The following is a 15948-nucleotide window of genomic DNA, read 5'->3' on the forward strand; positions in this document are numbered from 1 at the left end:
TAGCCTTGAGCAGAAAAGCTCAGCAATAATGCTAAGGCACTGCATTAAAGACCCAGTGCCGACATGCCAAAGAACCTATGCATTACACACATTTCTCAATGGCTTAATGAGTTTTCCATATGTTTAAGGGTAGGGTTTATTTCTTTTTAGTTAAATGAGATAATTCCTAGTCATATATTCCAAGTTTCATGGTTCCATTCTGCCTTTTTTTTCTTCAAAAATGCTCTGGAGATAAGGACCATTTCTAAAATATGTGTTAAAGCAAAGCAGATTTTTTTCTTCATGAATCAAAGCATTTTATGTGGGTGGTCCATGTGTGCATTATTGAAACCATATACAGCTATATTTGAAAAGATGATGCAGCTGACCATGGAGATGGTATGGAGATATGATTGGCTTAACTGTAGAATAACCCATTGGTGAGTGGGGGTGTGGCTGTTCATGTTCTATGGGAGCATGTGGAATGATTTATAAAACACCAAATAGATTCCAGCTAGCCAAATGCGGATCAGGATGATGTGGTACTCTGTAGTGAATTGTGAAAGAATAGGAAAAACATCTTCGATATCCAGATACATTTTCTGAATGGAGTTATGAGGGATTTCTCTGTCTGTCTGTCTGTCTGTCTGTCTGTTTGGTCGAGGAGCTTTAACTCATGTGGGCACTGTCTCTGAGCTCTTTTTTCCCAAGGCTAATACCCTCCTACTTTGAGTCACAGCTTCCCTTCCAATTTTCTGGTGCCCTGGGTCTTGTGTCACTAGATAAAGTAGTGTCTAAGGCCTTCCAGAGGGCTTTGTGTTCCCAGGGCTGTGGGAGGAAGAGGGTGGGGCCTCTCCACCCCGCCCCTAACCCCGCCCCTACCCGCCCCGCGGAGAGGAGCTGGGGAGGACGCCTTCCCTAGTGGCCCAGCCGAGCCACAGCCCCGCCCCTCCCCGCCCAGCCTGAAGTCCCGCCCCTCCCGCCCCGGAAGCCGGGTCTGCTCCTCTCCCGACACCGACAGTGCTGGGCTCCTTGTGGTCCCGCGGCCCTTATAGTTCCGGTTGTGGCGCCCGGGCGGAAAGTTGAAGCGGACGGATTGGGGTGAGTGGAGGCGGCGGCGGCCTGAGGGTCGCGTTTAATCGGTAGCAGGGATACAGGCGAAGGCTGAGGTGAGAAGAGCCGCGCAGGCCCAGCGCCCGGCCATCGCGGCCTCCCCGCGCCGGCTCTGGGGCGCCATTCCCGGGGTCCCTGCGCTCCGCGACCCGGGACTGCCGAGCGCTGTGTGAACAGCCCCATTTCGCCCCGTTTTAGGCCCCTCTCTCCCCGCTTTCCTCAGGAGGGACTTCCCGGTCTCGGATTCTTTTCGCTGATTTTAGAGGTTGGTGGTCGGTTGTTTGGGGGGGCGGGTGGGCACCTCCCGTCGCCGTCCGTATGGAAGCACATTTGCAGCCAGACGTCTGCCCGGGAGAAGGCTGACAGGTAGCTGCGGCCTCCGCGGCGGCTGCGACACTCAGACGAGGCCCACGCTTTGAGGCTCGCCCCCTGAGGGGTTTGGTTTTGTTCTAGCGCTGGTTCTGGGGCCTTGAACTCAGGGCCTGAGCCCGTCCCTGAGCTCAAGGCTAGCGCCCTACCACTGGAGCCACACTTGCACATCCCGTGTTCTTTGGTAGGTTAATGGAGATTAAAAAAAAAGAAAGTCTCAAGGACTAGGATTCCTGGCAGGCCTGGCTTCGAACCACCATCTTCACCTCTCAGCCTCCTGATAAGATTACCAGCGTGAAAAAAAAAAAAAGATTACCAGCATGAGCCGCTGATGCAGGCCTTAGCTGGAGGTTGTTCTGTAGAGCTGCTGAGACGCTTCAATCACTTTTCTTCAAGCATCCATCCAACACCGTGTTCTGTCACACACAGAGAACATGACTGAAGAGCGAAGCAGCAGGGCAGCAGGGCTGTTTAAAGCGGTGCTGCTACGACATTTTTAACAGGGTTATGTTGAACAAACAACTTTAATGAGGCAGAGATGAGGGAGACAAATTTAAATTTTTCTATCAAACTAGTTAAACATTTGGGACTTCTCAGGAGTGAATTTTTTTTTCTGGTTAACCTATTGATGTGGAAATCTGAACTCCTATTTGAAACATATCTATGTCTATTATGTGGTTTTAAAAAAAGAACCGCTTTTGCTGTTTAACCTGTGTTCCTAACCCCCTGTTTAAAACATTGTTTTCAGTCAGGTTTAATTCTAGTTACTTAGCAGGCTGAGACCTAGAGGATCACATCTCAAAACCAACCTAGATGGAATCCTAGAGATTCCCATCTTAGTACTGGCACACTCACAAAATTTAAAATAATCCTATGCACAAAAATAAAGAAATAACAAATACAGAGACCCACTAATGTGGATACAATTTGTTGATCCTTTGTTAAGAAACTATAGTGTGCTGGGCACCAGTAGCTCAAGCCTATAATCCTAGCTACTTAGGAGGCTGAGATCTGAAGAGTTCAAAGCCAGCCCAGGAGCCTGGCGCCGGTGGCTCACACTTGTAATCCTAACTACTCAGGAGGCTGAGATCTCATGATCAAGGTTCAAAGCTAGCCCAGGCAGGAAAGTCTGTGAGACTCATCTCCAATGAAGTACCAGAAAACCAGAAGAGTGGCTATGGCTCAAAGTGGTAGAACTCTAGGCTTAAGTGAAAAAGCTCAGGGACAGCGCCAGGCCCTGAATTCAAGCTCTACAACGAAAAGGAAAGGAAAGAAGGGGAAAGGGAAGGAAAGGAGAGAGAAACTGTAGTCTGTTGACACAATGAAATAGCATGTAGTTACAAATAAATGACCCAGCTAAAAAAAAAATACATAACTAAGAAAAGTGGGTTATAGGACTATATGTGTATACTTCGTACAACTCCATATTCACATTGCTTGTGTCCTATACAATTGTGGAAGACTTTAGGTAGATGTAAAAACATTATACAAGGATAATGTTCACTGTTTGTTTTTTGGAATTCATTTCAAAATGTTTAACAATAGCCAGACTGCTTGCTGGTACAATGCCCAAGCACGGATGTGTGAAATTGTAAAATTCAAATTATAAGGGAGCTGTTGGAAACTTAGAACATAGTGGTTCACAAGAGCCAAATTACATTTTATTTATATATTTATTTAATTTTACTTTGAGGCTGCTATTGGGGCTTGTATTCAGGGCTTCATGCTTTCCCTCAACTTGCTGGTTCATGACTGATGAGCAGACTGGCTCCAAAATGAAAGCCTCTGACCTTAGCTTCCTGAGTATCTAGTATTACAGGCCACCAGCATTAAGCTATAGTGTGTGTGTGTGTGTGTGTGTGTGTGTGTGTATCTCTCTCTCTTCCCCCCCTCTATATATGTATATATACATAAATGTATATATGTAAGTATATATGTATATTTATATAAATAAATACATATTTTATATAAAAATTGAAAGTTGGAAGTAAGGCCTACCTTTAATGCTTTTTCCCACTGGTAATAAGGTAGCCCTTGATTCACAGGTGTAGATAGTGTGTTTTGAGTGTGTCTGGGAGTGGTCTTCCCAGTGAATTAGGCTGCTGTCTTCTGTCTTCTTTCTCCCAGAATTCTCTGCAGATTGACCTATATAGGGGTCACCTTGCCTTATTTCTGGAAAATTGGTTACAGTTATGGTGAAAAGATACTGCTTTCCTTCTGTGACACTTCTTTTTTTTTCCCCACAGCATTTCACTATTTGTAGCTTGTTGTCTGCATTCTGACTGGGCTCGCTTGGATTCTGTTCACCATGCCAACAGTGGTGGTGATGGACGTGTCCCTCTCCATGACTCAGCCTGTGTCAATCGAGGGGTCTGAGGAATACCAGCGGAAGCACCTTGCAGCCCATGGGTTGACAATGCTGTTTGAGCACATGGCCACAAACTACAAGCTTGAATTCACAGCATTAGTGGTTTTCTCATCGCTTTGGGAGCTGATGGTCCCCTTCACAAGAGATTATAACACCCTGCAGGTACAAAAAGGAATAAAGACCCAAGTTGATTGGAAAGAAAGCAGTATGATAATAGTGTACTGATTTTAGACCTTAGAATTATTTAATACTAAATATACAGGCACTTAACATGCACAGCTATAAAGCATAATGCATAACCAATAGGTCCTAGGCCTTTCTTTTGTAAAGCTATGAGGTAGAGAAAGAGGTCATGGGGGCTGGGAAGGTGGCTCACTGGTAAAGTGCTTGCCTCGCATTCATGAGGCCCTGGGTTCGATTCCTCAGCACCACATAAGCAGAGAAAGGTCATGTCCATTTTCTGGAATTCTTAGGAAAGGTGAAGATTTCAGCATACCATGCTTCAGTCCCTAAATTCAACATTTTTTACCATTCTGCTGTTTTCTACTTTCTCATACAATTTTAAGGTAATGAAAAATAGCCCTTATTAAAAGACACACACACACACACAATTTCTTCTAGAAAGTTCAGAATGATGCTTAGATATTATTGATGCCAAGATATTATTTTTTATCTTTTTCTTCCTTTTTTCCATCCTGGGGCTTGAATTCAGGACCTGGGCGTTATCCTTGAAATTTTTGCTCAAGGTTGGCACTCTACCACTTGAGCCATAGCTCCACTTCCAACTTTTTTGCTGGTTGATTGAGATAAGAGTCTCATGGACTTTCCTGCCCAAGGTGGTGTCAAATGTCGTTAGATCTCAGCCTCCTGAGTAGCTAGGATTACAGGAATGAGCTACTAGTACCCAGCTCAATGTTGTCATTTTAAAATCTTAATAGGTATTGTCTTTCAAAGATATTTTTCTGAGATAAGCCAGATGTCTTTTTTTTTTTTCAAATTCTTTATTGTGATTAAGTGATTACATAATTTTCCAAATTTCACTGTATTTCGAGATAGTGATGCTTAGTTAAAATCACAAACACATTCTAATTTCATGGGGCAAGTTGTCTGTCGTGATCTATAATATTTATGAGTTCTATGAGCTAGCCAGATGTCTTTAAACCATTAATATCTCCTATAGTTCTTAGCACAGTGTCTTGGCCAGTGAGTACACAATAAGTGTTTCTGAAATTAAACTGAGCAATTAAATAATTGTTGGGCAATTTGGAAATGCAGGATTAATGCAGTTTGAATTCTTAGTAATTTTTTTGTTGTTGTCTGTCGTGGGCCTTGAACTCTGGGCCTGAGCACTGTTCCTCAGTTCTTCAGCTCAAGGCTAGTGCTCTACCACTTGAGCTACAGTGCCACTTCTGGTTTTCTGGTGGTTTATTGGAGATAAGAGTTTCATGGACTTTCCTGCCCCTGCTGGCTTTGAACCGCAATCCTCAGATCTCAGCCTCCTGAGTAGCTAGGATTGCAGGCATGAGCCAATGGCGCCTGGCTGAATTCTTACTAATTTTTATTAAAGCTTTCCTTTTATTATCTTGCATCTTTATGAGACTTAAAATTTTTTTTAATCGTACTGTACTGGTGGACTCTTTTGGTGTTACTGAGTCTTGAATTCAGGACCTCATGCTTGGAAGGTAGATGCTCTACCACATGAGTCATACTTCCAACCCTTTTTTGTACTGGGTATTTTCAGATTATAGTCTCAGTTTATGCCCTGGATGGTTTGGGCTTTGATCCTTCCACTTGTGCTTCCCCATGTCAGTGGGGATAACAGGTGTGTGCTACCACACGTAGTCTTTGGTTGAAGTAGAGTCTTGTGAATTTTCTCCCCGGGCCAGCCTCTTAACAGCAATTTCCCAATCTCTGCCTCTCAAAAAGTTAGGATTACGGGCGTAAGCCACCCCACTCTGCTTGTACTGGTTTTCTTATAAGTTATTTAGCTAAAGATTTTTTTGGTGTTTAGCAGTTCTAAAATTTAGAGAATTGCAATGTAATGAATGAGGTGTAAGAGGTAAAAGCAGAAGCTCTGGAGTCAGGCCACTTCTTAAAAATTTCCTCATTTAGGGCTGGGAAGGTGTCTCAGTGGTAGAGCGCATGCCTTGCATGCCAGAGGCCCTGGGTTCGCTTCCTCAGCACCACATAAGCAAAAGAAAAAAAAGCTGAAAGTGGCACTGTGGCTCAAGTGGTAGAGCGTTAGCCTTGAGCTGAAGAGCTGAGGGACAGCGCCCAGGCCCAGAGTTCAGGCCCTATGATCGGCCCCCCCCAAAAAAAATTCCTCATTTAAAAGTAGGGTGAACAATGGTAGGATGATTAAATCCATGTAAAGTGCAGAGAATGTGTTTAGCAGATTATGGTTAATGGTCCATACATTTTGGTCATTACTTAAAGCTTATTTCATTGTCCATTACAGTTGAGGAAGTCTGTTTTGCTGTGTTTGTGTGTGTGTGTGTGTGTGTGTGTGTGTGTGTGTGTGTGTGTGTTTTCTGGAACCTATGCTTTGGGGCTTACAGAAACTCAGTGTTTGCTGTATGATACTCAGACTTCGTACAGTTTATATTGTTTCTAATAACAAAACAGCAGAGAATAATGAGCAATTTTTTTCTCGCCCAATAAGGAAGCACTGAGTAACATGGACGATTACGACAAGACATGCCTAGAGTCTGCACTGGTTGGTGTCTGTAACATTGTTCAGCAAGAATGGGGCGGTGCGATCCCTTGCCAGGTAATGCTTAGTTTTTTTTCAATGTCCTTAGTTAATATCATTAACGAGCCAGGCACTAGTGGCTCACACCTGTAACCCTAGCTACTAAGGAGGCTGAAATCCAAGGATTGCTGGTCAAAGCCAGCCCAGGCAGGAAAGTATATGAGCCTCTTATCTCCAATTAACCCAAAAAGAAAAAAAAAAAGTAGAGTTATGACTCAAGTGGTAGAGTGCTAGCCTTGAGCCAAAAAAGCTCAGGGACAATGCACAGGGTCTGAGTTCAAGCTCCAGGACTGGCACCAGCAAGAAAGAAAAAAGGAAGAGAAAATATAGACCCCCCAAACTGGCCTGTAAATCTTAGGTATTCAAGAGGCTGAGATCTGAGGATCTCAGTTTGAAGCTAGCTGAGGCTAGAAAGTCCGTGAGACACTTGTCTCCAGTTAAGTAGCAAAAAGCCAGATGTGGAGCTGTGGCTCAAGTGATGGAGCACTAGCCTTGAATGAAAAAGCTAAAAACGGGCTAGGGAATGTGGTTTAGTGGAAGAGTGTTTGCCTAGGCTGCATGAAGCCCTGGGGACGATTCCTCAATACCACATCAACAGAAAAAGCCAGAAGTGGTGCTGTGGCTCAAGTGGTAGAGTGCTAGCCTTGAGCACAGAGAGACTCAGGGACAACACCCAGACCCTGAGGTTAAGCTACTAGGAGTGCATGTACACATGCATGAGCACATGTGCAAAACATACAAATCATTAACCACTGTAGTGTTGATTTTCCTCAGGCTCTAACCGCCTACGTTATAACTCCACAAACTACATTTTACACTATTTGTACAGTTTTTAAAGAAGGCATTAAATCACTGTAATCGTATCACACGAATTTAAGTCATACTAATGTGTTCAGAAAGCAGACCTATGCGTCGAGGAAAGTATTTTCCTGGTAAACTGATGTACTGAAAATTTATATTGTTTATAGAAAGACAAAAGGCTCACAGTAGAATTTATAACTATTCACTGAAGGACGGATTATAATTTTGTGTGGTAGAATTGTAAACACGGAACAATAGTGTCTATTCTTCATTATCTCAGTGTAGCAGTTATTCAGCAAATTTCTAACCATCTCAACTGAGTTGTCTAAAAAGTGAAGAGTATCATAAAGACTTGCTCTTGTGGGACACCAGTGGCTCACGCCTGTAATCCTAGCTACTCAGAAGACTGGATTTGCGGATCTCCATTGAAAGCCAACCCAGGCAGGAAAGATGAAACTCTCATCTCCAGTTAAACACTAAAAAGTTGGTAGTAGAATTGTGGGCCAAATGGGAGAGTGCTAGCCTTGAGCAGAAAAAGCTAAGGGACAGTACCCAGGCCCTGTGTTCAAGCTCTAGTACCTGCATTTTTGTCTTACATGCATAAATTCAAAATACATGATTTGGTCTTGTCTATGAGGATGGATGTTAAGGAGAGCAGAGAGAGAGAGAAAGAATGGTGGACACAAACAGTCATAATATTCAATGTACATATTGAAACTGGGACTAGAAAACTTCAGATGGATAAGTTTGGAGTACATAGAAAAATGATAGAAAGGTTGACACTGATCAAAGTGTATTCTACATATCAGTTGACGTTGAATTAAAACTCTGTGGTATAACTAGTTAAAGATAATTTTAGCTGTGGGCCAGTGGCTCACATGTATAATCCAAGTTACTTAGAAGGCTGAGATCTGAGGATCCAGGTTCAAAGTCAGCCCAGCAAGAAAGTCTATGAGGCTCTTATCTCTAATTAACCATCAGAAAACCAGAAGTGCAATTGTGACTCAAAGTGGTAGAGTGCTAGCCTTGAGCAAAAAGAGCTCAGGGATAGCACCCAGGCCCTGAGTTCAAGTACCATGACTGACAAGAGAAAATAAAGACAATTAAAAAAAATAAGCCAGGCATCAGGGGCTCATGCTTTTAATCCTACCTACTCAAGAGGCAGAGATCTGAAGCTCATGGTTTGATGCTAGCCTGGGCAGGAAAGTCTGTGAGACTTTTATCTCCATCTAACCAGTAAAAAGGCAAAAGTAGAGGTGTAGCTCTAGTGGAAGAACACCAGTCTTGAGCAAAATAGTTCACAAATAGAGCCCAGGCCCTGAGTTCAAGCCCCAAGACCGGCACATAAACAAACAAATAAATCACACAGTTTGCTAGATTTTCACAAATGGAAGCATGTATGTATATATATCCTTACTACAAGTAAGACCTAGACCATACCCATCACCCCACAAAGCTCCCTGCACATTCCTGTGGCAGTGAAAGCAAACCTGGGTGGAGCTGTTGGGCATGTGGCTTAATGGATACTTGTCCTCTGCACACAGGTCGTTCTGGTGACGGACGGCTGTCTCGGCATTGGTAGAGGGTCCCTGAGACATTCCCTAGCGACACACAATCAAAGGAGCGACAGCAACAGGTTCCCGCTGCCTTTCCCTTTCCCGTCTAAGATATACATCATGTGCATGGCAAACCTGGAAGAGGTAATGCCTTCTGCTAACTGCTTTTTAGATGGGTTAGGTAAATCCCAGGGCTCGGTTTATTTTTCAGTATATTCAATGAACACTCTTGCGTACGGTATAACATTTAGCTTTGAAAAGACTTGATTTCACATGCTCTTTGACATAACAACACTCACCTCTCCGAGAGTATAGCTGGAGATGCCCATTCTGCTGATGACCATGAAGGGTTGAGATGGTCTTTTTTTTCTGTCCATTCCTCCAGAAATGTTGACAGAGGTATACTTTAGGTTTTTTCTGTTTTGGGGAGGAGGGTTTGGAACGGGGGAACATAGGTCTTTTTGTTTGTTTGTTGAGGTGCTGGTATTGGGGCTTAAAATCAAAGCCTGGATGCTGTCCCTGAGCTTTTTGCTCAAGACTAGCACTCTACCATTTTGAGCCACAGCTCCACTTCTAGCTTTTTTGGTAGTTTAGTGGAGCTGAAGATCTCACAGATTTTACTACTCAGGCTTGGCTTCAAACTGCCATCCTCAGCTCAAACTGCCATCCTCAGCTCTCAACCTCCTGAGTAGCTAGGATTACAGGCATGAGCCACCAGCACCTGGCTTCTGATGTGTTTTATTAAATACTTCCTGCTTTTCCATTGAGTCAGGAATTATTTCACTTTACCTCAGTTTTTCTCTCTATAAAATGCTGATAATTGATGGCTCTTGCCAAACCATGTCAGGAACAGGTTGTAGGGAAGATGCTGTATGGCTACTAACTGTGGTCTCCTGAGAATCTGCAGAACTACGTATGAATAAAGTACCTCTTGTAACCTTGAGGCAGATTGCAGTAGTTGAGGTAAGAAGGTCCATGAGACTCAGTATCTCCACTAAACTACAAAAAAATCTGGAAGTGGAGTTGTGGCTCAAGTGGTAGAGTGCTAGCCTTGAGCAAAAAGCTCAAGGACAACACCTAGGCTCTGGAATTGAGCCCAGGAACTGGCACACACACAGAACAATTGTTGTGTTCCTTCCTTCTTTATTTGTATTTTTTTTGGGGGGGGTGGGGGTGCGGTCGTGGGGCCTAAACTCTGGGCCTGGGCGCTGTCCCTCAGCTCTTCAGCTCAAGGCTAGCACTCTACCACTTGAGCCACAGCACCACTTCCGGCTTTTTTCTTTTTGCTTATGTGGTGCTGAGGAATCGAACCCAGGGCCTCATGCATGCAAGGCAATCGCTCTACCACTGAGCCACCTTCCCAGCCCTTGTAGTTACTTCCTTCTGATATTGACTGTTAAGAAAATCATCTCACGGACTCAACACCCGTAATCCTAGCTACTCAGGAGGCTGAGATCTGAAGATCATGGTTCAAAGCCAGCCTGGGCAGGAAAGTCCATGAGACTCTTATCTACCAAAACTCCCAAAAAAGCTGCAAGTGGAGCTGTGGCTCCACTTGAGACTTGAGACTCTTATCTCCAATTAACGACTCAAAAAAACTGCAAGTAGCTCTAGGCTGAAGTGGTAGAGCACCAGCTTTGAATACATAGAGGCTCAGGGACAGCATTCAAGCCCTGAGTTAAAGCCCTGCAACTGACAAAAAAAAAAGTATAAGGCCTTGAGTTTAAGCCCCAGTACCAGAACCAAAAGAACAAACAAACAAACCGTTTATTGCCCATTTTGTTACAGTGGCTGTGGCCTTGGTGTGCTGGTAGTGATGTGGTGATTTGTTCTACTTTAAAGGTGTCCTCTCTTGCTTTGTAGCTTCAGAGCACCGATTTCCTGGAATGCCTTGAACGTCTCATAGACCTCAACAATGGTGAAGGGCAAATTTTTACTATTGATGGCCCCCTGTGCTTGAGAAACGTGCAGTCTATGTTTGGGTGAGTATATGCCTTAAAGTTGTTTTTTGAGGGGTCGGGGGTGGGGGCTTCTTTACAATCTGATATTATCATTTGACAACCAAGAAGAACAGTTACTGTATTATTTCTTCAGTCTAACGTTCTCCCAACTGAGCTATTTCGGCGACCTCTCAGTTACTGTATTATTTCTAACAGTGTGAGTCCATTTTCCCACAGTTGCCCGTTTCTCAGGTAAAATAAGGTGGTCATGCTTTAAAAAGACTCAGCTGTTCCCAAGTTTAACTTGCTCTGGGGTTTCTCTCTCAATTGAAATTTCCTCTGTAAAAACATCAAAATGTTTTCCGTTTCACAAGTAGATTTAGTTTTGGAATCAGTGCGAAGGTTTAACCACCTTTACATCTTGAAATGTTACTTTCATGTGTACAGTCCTTTTATGTGTACCACATGTGAACTCTTCCTCCCTTAACAAGTCATGATCATCTTCTAGAAAGCTGATAGACCTGGCATATTCGCCTTTCCATGCTGTGCTCAAGTGTGGCCACCTGACCGCTGACATCCAGGTCTTCCCCAGGCCAGAGCCATTCATTGTAGATGAAGAAATCGATCCTATCCCAAAAGTCATTAAGACAGGTAATGCATGAAAAATTCCCTCCTGGCCTTCCTCTTTTCTCTGCCCTCTTTTCACTTGTGACTTACTTTCTCCCCATCTAGGAGGGTTGGAAAGAATCTTGTATTCTCACAGGGAGGTGCTAGTGTCATCAGCCCTTGATTTTTTTTTCTTTTTTGCTGGTCCTGGGGGCTTGAACTCAGGGCCTGGGCATTGTCCCTGAGCGTCTTTTGCTCAAGGCTAGCCCTCTACCACTTGAGCCACAGCACCACTTCAGACTTTTTCTGTTTATGTGATACTGAGGAATCAAACCCAGGGCTTCATGCAGTCCAGAGGAGAACCTTCTTAGGTGATTTGTCTATACTGAGATAATGTTTTCTGCATAGTTTTCAATCCACTCTATCACAATTACTCATTTGGAAGTGTTCTCATTTCCATCATTTTTTCTGATTCTTTTACCCACCTTAGTGTGCCAATGAGTCAGGCCTGACCCTGAATGTGCCACGCAATATATGGAGCCCGGAGGCAGGCCTGCTGGACATGCTGGTGATGAACCTGGTCCCTGCCTACCAGAAAGGCAATCTCTTCTATGTTGGAAACTACCTCCACAATTATAGACTGTGGGGGACAATGCAGCAAGTGCTGGATATTGTGTTTAAAAAGTGAGTGTTCCCCCTTCCTTCGCATCTTGGTCTGTTCAGCCCCTCCTTGCTGAGTTGTGGAATACTTGGCACCCCTCTGAACCTGTTGATTTCATGGGGGTCTTCTCACAGGAGCTTGGCATGAGACAAAGAAGTGCACCCCCTGCCTACTTTCTTAGTATGGTCTGCCCAGTACATTTCCCAGAAAAGCTACTGGAACCTCAGAAGCTTGCTTACTGAGGGGCTAGGATTACAGGCATGTGCCAGAGGCACCCAACTTCTGCCCTCACCTAGGTGAGGTTCTAGGAAATCACATTTCCCATGAGTAAATAAGGTTTCATTGGGAATTGGATGTCTGTGAATAATGTAGACCCAGGAAAGGCTAGGTGTGGGAAGACGGGTGAACTGGAGGCTGAATCACCTCAGAGACCTCAGGGAGGGATTATGTTGGCTTTACATATTTATAACTCCTGAAGCTTTTATGATTTTGTGTGTGTGCCAGTCCTGCAACCTGAACTCAGGGCCTGATTGCTGTTTCTTTGGTGCTCAGAGATACCACTACAGCATTTGAACCATAGGTGCTATTCTGGTCTTCAAAAATTAGTTTCTTTAGACTTTTACTGACTAATGTCTGATCAGACTGTGCACCTGAGATCTCATGTTCCTGATGAGCTAGAATTTGAGGTATTAGCCACTGGCACATTTTCCTTGGACCAAATGCGTATACCTCTCATAGAAGAATTTTCACTTAACTGTATAGACATATCTCACTTGTTTATGTGTCAGATTCCATTCCCATCTGGGCATGAGCCCATCCCATATGTGTCCTGTGTGGGCAGAAAAGGAGAAGCTGAGAGGTGACTTCCTCCTGTGCTCCCATAGGTACAGATTCCCGGGCCGTAACTCCGAGGAAGATGAACAAGTAAAGAAGTAAGTGGACTGTGGCACATCGAAAAGGCCCCTTCTTGTAAAATGGTATCTTTGAGGCTTCTGAATCCAACTAAAGATTTCTCCTTTGCACACCACTTGTGCTTTCCACTAGGGGCAGAGGCTTGGGATTGGAGTGGTGGCAGAGAACACAGTTGTGGTGTGGTTGTGGACTCTCAGGGATGACAGGGAGGGCTGTGTACAAAATCAGTTCCTTCTTGTTACCTATCCCAGTGAGAATATTGGAGAATTATCTTTCAGAAGCTTCTAGTCGTGGCTCGTAAAGATCACTCTGCGTGCAGGAATCTCCTCCTGCTTCCCAACATGCAAGTGTTCATATAGCAGTCCTTGCAGAAAGGGGCTATTGGAGGCCCAGGATAGAGAGGGCAGGCACTCACTCTTCCTGTCACCAATCTGCCCACAGCACCCTTTGTTCCATCTTCACCATGTGGATGGACTGCTATCCTGCAGATTTCCGAGAGCCCCAGAACCGACACCCAGTGAAAGAACTTAGCCACTATGCCATGCTCCACATGCCCTCCTCGGACCTGGTCCTCCACCTCCACATTCTTCTCGATGAGCTGGAGGAGACCGGGAAGAAAGAGACCAAGAAACAGAGGAAGAAGTCCCTGTGTGGTCACCTCAGAGCTTGTGAGTAGGGATGGCACCTGGGCCTCTAGGGATGAGCCTAATTGCCTGGTTTGTTTTCTTATACATTCTGATGTCCCAGACACATGAGTCCTGAGTAAAGGCAGAAGAGTGACCTGGAGCTGTCCAACAACACTTACTGGCTATGAAGGGAACTGTTAGTGCACTGTGAGTGGCAAGGAGCCTAACCCATGCCTGCATGGGGTGATCAGGCCATTACTAAAGTTCTAGGACATGGCAAACCAGATGTTCTTGAAAGTTGTTCTGTCTATTGAGACAAATGCCAGGCTAAATGTTCTGTCTGTGGGACTTTCTTCCATTAGTGAATTCATGTCTGTACGCACCCCCATTTTGCTCTGTGCAAATATGTAAGGACATTTCACCTCAAAATACCACCAAAACGTTACTTTGGGGGAAAACTGTTTGACAATATACAAAGGAAATAGGTAAAAGCCATCATCAATAGAAGACAGAAGACTTAGCCAGAGGGACAAAGACATGCCAGGTGTCCTGGCCCATCTCAATAATTGTAGCTTCAAGAATGCCCTATACTTCCTCAAGGTTCAAATCAGCCCTTGTTGACAACTCTGAAAGACTTATCCAATGAGCCAGCAAAAGTCAGGAACTCATAGCATGGCTCAAGTTACATGTTTAAGCATTGAACAAAAAATAAGCAAGAGCTCAAGGCCGTGAGTTCAAATTCCACTACTGGCACAAAAGATGAAACATGTAGACATGAAATGTGGGCAATGGTAGCTTTAAACCATGGAAACAGAAAAACATACAAATGGGAATATTACATATATAAGCAATAAGGCCAGACTTTTAAACAATTGGTGAGTAGGTATGGGCCTGTTTATGTTCTATGGGAGCATGTGGAATAATTTATGAAACACCCAATAGATTCCAGGTAGCCAAATGTGGATCAGGATGAGGTGGTACTATGTAGGGAATCATGGAAGAATAGGATATACATCTAAGATATCCATATACATTTTTCTAAATGGAGTTGTCAGGGATTTCTCAGTCTTCCTGTCTTTCTTTCTGTGTTTGTCTGTCTCTGTCTCTATTTCTGTCTGTCTCTGTCTGTTTCTGTCTCTCTCTCTGTCTCTCTGGTTTTTTTTTTCTGTCTGTCTCTGTCTCTGTCTCTCCCTTTTCCTCTCTCCGTTTGGTTGTGGAGTTTGAACTCATGCTGTGGGCACTGTCTCTGAGCTCTTTTCTGCACAAGGCTAATGCGCTTCCACTTACAGTCACGGCTCCCCTTCCATTTTTTGGTGCTTAATTGGAGAGAAGAGTCTCATGGACTTTCCCGCTTGATCTGGCTTTGAACCATGATCCTCGGATTTAGACTCCTGACTAGCTAGCAGTACAGGCGAGATCCACAGCATCCAGTCAGGAATCTTTTTGAAACCTGATTTTCTAAGAAATCACATAAATGTTTCATAGCAAAGGTTTGAAGCCTGCCTTCAATGTGACAAGAAAAGAATTTTGTCAGCCTGAGACAATTGAAGATCCTGGAGTATTGTTTGTTGTTGTTTGAGTCTAGAACCCAGACATATACAAGCTACTGAAGTACTACACAATTAGCTTTACAATCTGAGTCTAGGGATTCAAGTTTATATAAAATGTGAGCTCTCCATCATGCATACCTCTGAGATATGGTACATGACTTCTGCATTTCTACTGGTGTTTCAAGAACTATTTATATAATTGTTGTTTTGTAAATCTGGTGGTAGAGCTGCACACTTCTAATCAATCAGAGCTACTGGGAAGACAGACATGAGGAACTTGAAATTGAATGCCAGCCGGAGGCCAAAACTCAACAGTTGGTCTGAAAAATAATTGTAAACAAAGAACCCAGGGCAAGGCCCAAGTCCCAGAATACATTGCTTACTAAAACATTTTTGGGCAAAATGCTTATAGAACATTGATTATCAATATATAAATATATAGTTGTGTGTACATATACATTAAAAATTGATTAATATATTTGAGTGTGTGTGAGTGTGTGTGTGTATCTATAAAGTGAACATAAGGAAATTCAGCAAACTGTGTATGAAAAAGGCGCTGTGAGCTGGCCACCTGAGGCACAGGCCTGTGATCTTTGTGATTTAGGAATCTGGGTTCTGAGTTTCAGGGACTCTTAACCCCAGGGCCTTAGATTTTGAGACAAGACCTGAGCCCCTCTGGAGCAGCACATGGACATGCGCATTGGGAGGACAGCTG

At 43.9% G+C, this 15948-nt stretch overlaps 1 protein-coding gene across 2 annotated transcripts; it reads left to right on the plus strand.

Annotated features, from left to right (window-relative positions):
* Positions 1-1099: 1099 nt before the first annotated feature.
* Positions 1100-15709, plus strand: LOC138808881 (integrator complex subunit 14-like). Of its 2 annotated transcripts, XM_069995123.1 has the most exons (9): positions 1100-1148; positions 3708-3991; positions 6492-6599; positions 8927-9082; positions 10802-10920; positions 11387-11529; positions 11975-12168; positions 13030-13077; positions 13499-15709. In XM_069995123.1, the coding sequence occupies exons 2-7, from the start codon at positions 3770-3772 to the stop codon at positions 11983-11985; spliced, it is 759 nt and encodes a 252-aa protein (XP_069851224.1). In that variant the 5' UTR covers positions 1100-1148; positions 3708-3769; the 3' UTR covers positions 11986-12168; positions 13030-13077; positions 13499-15709. The 2 variants fall into 2 exon arrangements, with proteins under 2 accessions (XP_069851224.1, XP_069851223.1); XM_069995122.1 differs by having other exon boundaries at positions 13030-15709.
* Positions 15710-15948: the final 239 nt, after the last annotated feature.

The sequence above is a fragment of the Dipodomys merriami genome, unplaced genomic scaffold (genome assembly GCF_024711535.1).
Source record: "Dipodomys merriami isolate MVZ:Mamm:240054 unplaced genomic scaffold, mDipMer1.0.p SCAF_48, whole genome shotgun sequence".
Taxonomy (NCBI): domain Eukaryota; kingdom Metazoa; phylum Chordata; class Mammalia; order Rodentia; family Heteromyidae; genus Dipodomys; species Dipodomys merriami.

Coding starts and splice junctions, on each gene's coding strand:
- LOC138808881 (XM_069995122.1), top strand. CDS start 3,770: ATGCCAACAGTGGTGGTGATGGACGTGTCCCTCTCCATGACTCAGCCT. Junction 9,083..10,801: donor GCATGGCAAACCTGGAAGAG/GTAATGCCTTCT, acceptor CTTGCTTTGTAG/CTTCAGAGCACCGATTTCCT. Junction 10,921..11,386: donor AACGTGCAGTCTATGTTTGG/GTGAGTATATGC, acceptor ATCATCTTCTAG/AAAGCTGATAGACCTGGCAT.